Source organism: Eimeria mitis, genomic scaffold (assembly GCF_000499745.2).
Source record: "Eimeria mitis Houghton genomic scaffold, Emh_scaff6626, whole genome shotgun sequence".
In the NCBI taxonomy this organism is placed as follows: Eukaryota; Apicomplexa; class Conoidasida; order Eucoccidiorida; family Eimeriidae; genus Eimeria; species Eimeria mitis.
This window is the reverse complement of record NW_013574763.1, coordinates 1681-2849: the sequence shown is the minus strand read 5'-3', so window position 1 is coordinate 2849 and position 1169 is coordinate 1681. Positions and strand designations below refer to the sequence as shown.

At 52.7% G+C, this 1169-nt stretch overlaps 1 protein-coding gene across 1 annotated transcript; it reads right to left on the bottom strand.

The window, feature by feature from the left end:
* Positions 1-90: 90 nt before the first annotated feature.
* EMH_0088350 (uncharacterized protein) lies at positions 91-920 on the bottom strand (the record flags this gene model as incomplete). Its single annotated transcript, XM_013501289.1, is given in 3 exon segments — positions 91-182; positions 446-787; positions 791-920. Coding segments are annotated over 3 exon segments (564 nt in total).
* Positions 921-1169: the final 249 nt, after the last annotated feature.

Genomic DNA, 1169 nt, shown 5'->3' with positions numbered 1-1169 from the left:
TGCTGCATGCTGTGTTCTCCTGCAAGGCGTTGGCGCTGCAGCTGCAGCAGCAACAGCTGCTGCTGCTGCTGCTGCTGCTGTTGGAATTCATCATCGTCGCTTTGCTGCTGCAGTATTCTCTGCATCATCAGCAGCTGCTGCAGCTGTTTCTGCTGCTGCTGCTGCTGCTGCTGCTGCTGCTGCTGCAGCAAGTGATTATGATTGTGTGTCTCCTCTTTCTTCTTTCTTAGAGCCGCTACCCTCCCCCCTAGTCTCCTTGCTGCTGGTAGTAGTTTTGTTTTTATTTGTTTGTTTGTGTGCATGCATATTAAAGCTGCTGTCTTCTTTCCAGCCCCAAAGCTGAGTTTGCATGCATGCAGTAAAGCCCTAGATGCAGCAGCAGCAGCAGCAGCAGTAGCAGCAGCTCCTGCTGCTGCTGCTGTTGCTAGTACTCTGCTACTACTACCAGAATGTAGAGCCAAAGCATCCACATGCTGCTGCTGCTTCTGCTGCTTCTGCTGCTGCTGCTGCTGCTGCTGCTGCTGCAGCAGCAACCATAGTCTATACCGCTGCTGCCACTGCCTGTGCTCCTCCCCCCAGCTCACTGCTTGCTGCACCAGCTCAAGCGGCAGCGCAGCAGCAGCAGCGGGGATCGTCTGGGGGTCGATCCCCGAGTCCCCACAGGCGTACGTGTTGCAGCCAGTATCAGCAGCAGCAGCAGCAGCAGCTGCTGCTGCTGCTGCTGCTGCTGCTGTTGCTGTTGCTGTTGATGAGGAGGACGGGGGCACAGCCGATGCAGAATAGAGAGNTGCTGCTGCTGCTGCTGCACCTGCTGCAGCAGCAGCAGCAGCAGCAGCAGCAGCAGGAGTTATCTCGAGAGAATCCTGCAGCCAGGGGGCTGAGAGAGCCCCCGATCGTTTGCGGCGTTGTGGTGATAGCATCGTCAATGAATATAAAAAAAAAAGAAAGTGTGAAAAAAAAGGGAAAAAAGGATATATATAAACTCTGGTGGTTGCTGCTGCAGTTGCTGTTGCTGCTGCTGTTGCTGTTGCTGTTGCTGTTGCTGCAGCAGCTGCAGCTCGATAGACACAGCTGGGTAAGTCAAGCAACAAATGAGCAGAATATAGGATGGTGTGTTGTTTATAAAGAAGAAAAGAAGGAATATGGATTCAAATTGAATGTATAAAAAC